This window comes from Loa loa (genome assembly GCF_000183805.2).
Source record: "Loa loa unplaced genomic scaffold supercont3.227, whole genome shotgun sequence".
Lineage (NCBI taxonomy): Eukaryota > Metazoa > Nematoda > Chromadorea > Rhabditida > Onchocercidae > Loa > Loa loa.
This window is the reverse complement of record NW_018108407.1, coordinates 34,778-37,091: the sequence shown is the minus strand read 5'-3', so window position 1 is coordinate 37,091 and position 2,314 is coordinate 34,778. Positions and strand designations below refer to the sequence as shown.

General features: G+C 33.0%; 1 protein-coding gene across 1 annotated transcript in view; it reads right to left on the bottom strand.

Moving 5' to 3' along the window:
* Positions 1-725, bottom strand: part of LOAG_18214 (hypothetical protein) — a gene marked incomplete at both ends in the record, with an annotated part of 2,830 nt that extends 2,105 nt beyond the window's left edge. The window contains 2 exons of the mRNA XM_020450878.1: positions 215-378; positions 661-725. Coding sequence (XP_020305394.1) covers positions 215-378; positions 661-725 — 229 coding nt within the window. The remainder of the gene's footprint in view (positions 1-214; positions 379-660) is intronic.
* Between the last annotated feature and the right edge of the window lie 1,589 nt (positions 726-2,314).

Here is a 2,314-nt window from a genome sequence, read left to right as displayed (position 1 = left end):
ATAATAATTAATATATATATATATATATATATATATATGTATATATATATGTATATATATATATGAAAAATTATATATATAATATATATATATATATATAATTTTTAAGATAAAACAAATTTTTTTGCTTTTAATTTTCTGGATTTTCTCCTCTGAACCTGAAAGATTACAAAAAATTATTTGATTTAACAAACAGTTAATAAAATGAACTTACGCAACAATGTCTCATAAACACGTCCCCATTTACGTGAATCAAACGGATGGCATCGTTCGATTCCACAAAATGATATATTATAAATCGGATGATACACAATGGGCAATTGACCTTGTTCAATTTCCTTGTACAACTTTGATGTTTTCACAGCGGCTAATTGTCTGCTAAAGAGAAGTAAATGAATAATCAATCGTTCTTTTAAATTTAAATTCCAAAAAATAACTAATTCCCATACGTTTCAATTGCCACCAATACGAACCATCCAATCAATCAATTAGTACAATACGCTATGTTTTAGTACAATACGTTTATTCAGCAGTGATATATCCATATCGGACAACAAATGTGCAGTTATAGGACCACCACTGATCAATTCAAACTGACCAGATTAATTAACTGATCAGAAATGGGACTAATTAAGCGTCTTTCTCTGTTATTGAACATACCTGTTCGCCAGTGGTTTTTCGATGGAACTTCGATCGGTGTTATAAGTGGATCTCTCTTCAGCCATAATAGATCAGTACATCAATGACTGCAAGTTAAATCAAAATTCAAGTGATACGCAACACCTGGGGCACATTCGAATCCAGGATTATTCCTGGGAAAAAGCGACCTGCTTTTTTTGCAATTCTTTCGGTTCCCGAAGTAACAAAAGCTCACTGAATTTGCTTATTTGAAAAAAATATAATGATAGTAATCTTAATTTTGTTAAAATTAGCTCCAAAAAATGAACTAAATCTATTCCTTTCCAATTAAGTTCAAGGAGAAAAAACATCCCTACAAAGCAATAGCAATGAAAATAATAAGTATGATGATGTAAGTACGCGAAACTAAATCTCGAAGCTTTGACAAAACCACATTACGAAGAATAATATCGAGGAATAAAAGTTGACGAAATATCATGAAAAATTGCGATATTCCTAAGATTAATGTGATTTTCGAGAAGCAATGATGCAGAGATTGAGAAAAACGTAAAATATATCAAGATGTAACATTCCCATAGAAAAACAGACAACATGATGGCATCAACCAATATATCAGGATGTAACATTCCCACAGAAAAACAGACAGCATGATGGCGTCAACCAAGGAAAGACCTAAGCAATAGATGCTGATTTGCCAATAAACAAGAAAGGGAAGAGATTTGAATAGCTAAACATGAAATAGATCAATCTACTTGTGAGGTCTTCCGCTTCTCTCGACAAGTTCCTGTAAATGAGCTGAGATCGGAAAGGCTGGCATAGGAGAGTAGACATTAGTTCAGTGAGCCATATTTTCTTTCTTTGTCAAATTCAACGAATACTTCCATATTTCAATCAGCTAATGATTTAATCAAAAATTGGCACTGTTCAGGTTGATAATGTTCCAGAAACAAGTATTGTATTGGATTATCCTGTTTTCATCTCTATCCCAATGTCAGGTGTCTCTTTTATTCATAAATCTCTTTTTTCGATCATAACTATGTGGAAAATAGCTGAGGGAAACAAACACCCATATTGTTTCCTTCTTGTTCCGATCCGGATTGTAAGGTTCAGGATATGTTCGTTTTGGTGACTTATTGAGATGGAAATACCTTAAGCGTTCAAAGTAAGACATAAAATTCAACGGGATATATCTTTTCTTTCCCTTTTTAATTTTCCTTCTTTCCTGTTTATCGATTTGTGGCCTGTGAATTGGAGTACTTCGTCATGCGCTACGCATAGTTTGTCAAACATTTTCACTGCTGTATTTGTTCTTGTGGTTATTCCTCAGGTCTGGGGTTATCCGTTCCGTTTTGTGTATGCTGTATTAGTACTGGCTACTCTCACCGTCTGGTATGGAAAGGGAGACTTCGGAATAGCCAACTGTTATAGTTTGGTCACGCTCTTGTGATTTTGTTGTTGTTGTTGTCGTTGTTGTTGTCGTTGTTGTTGTCGTTATTGTTGTCGTTGTTGTTGTTGTTGTTTTTGCTACTACTACTACTACTGCTATTATTGTTGTTATTGGTGTTTCTTTCCATTACTTTTAGTTTTGCGCTTACGGTAATACATTAATGATCTTATTTGTTTATTTCTAATTTATTTATTATCTATTCACTAACATTTCCTTAATTCATTCATT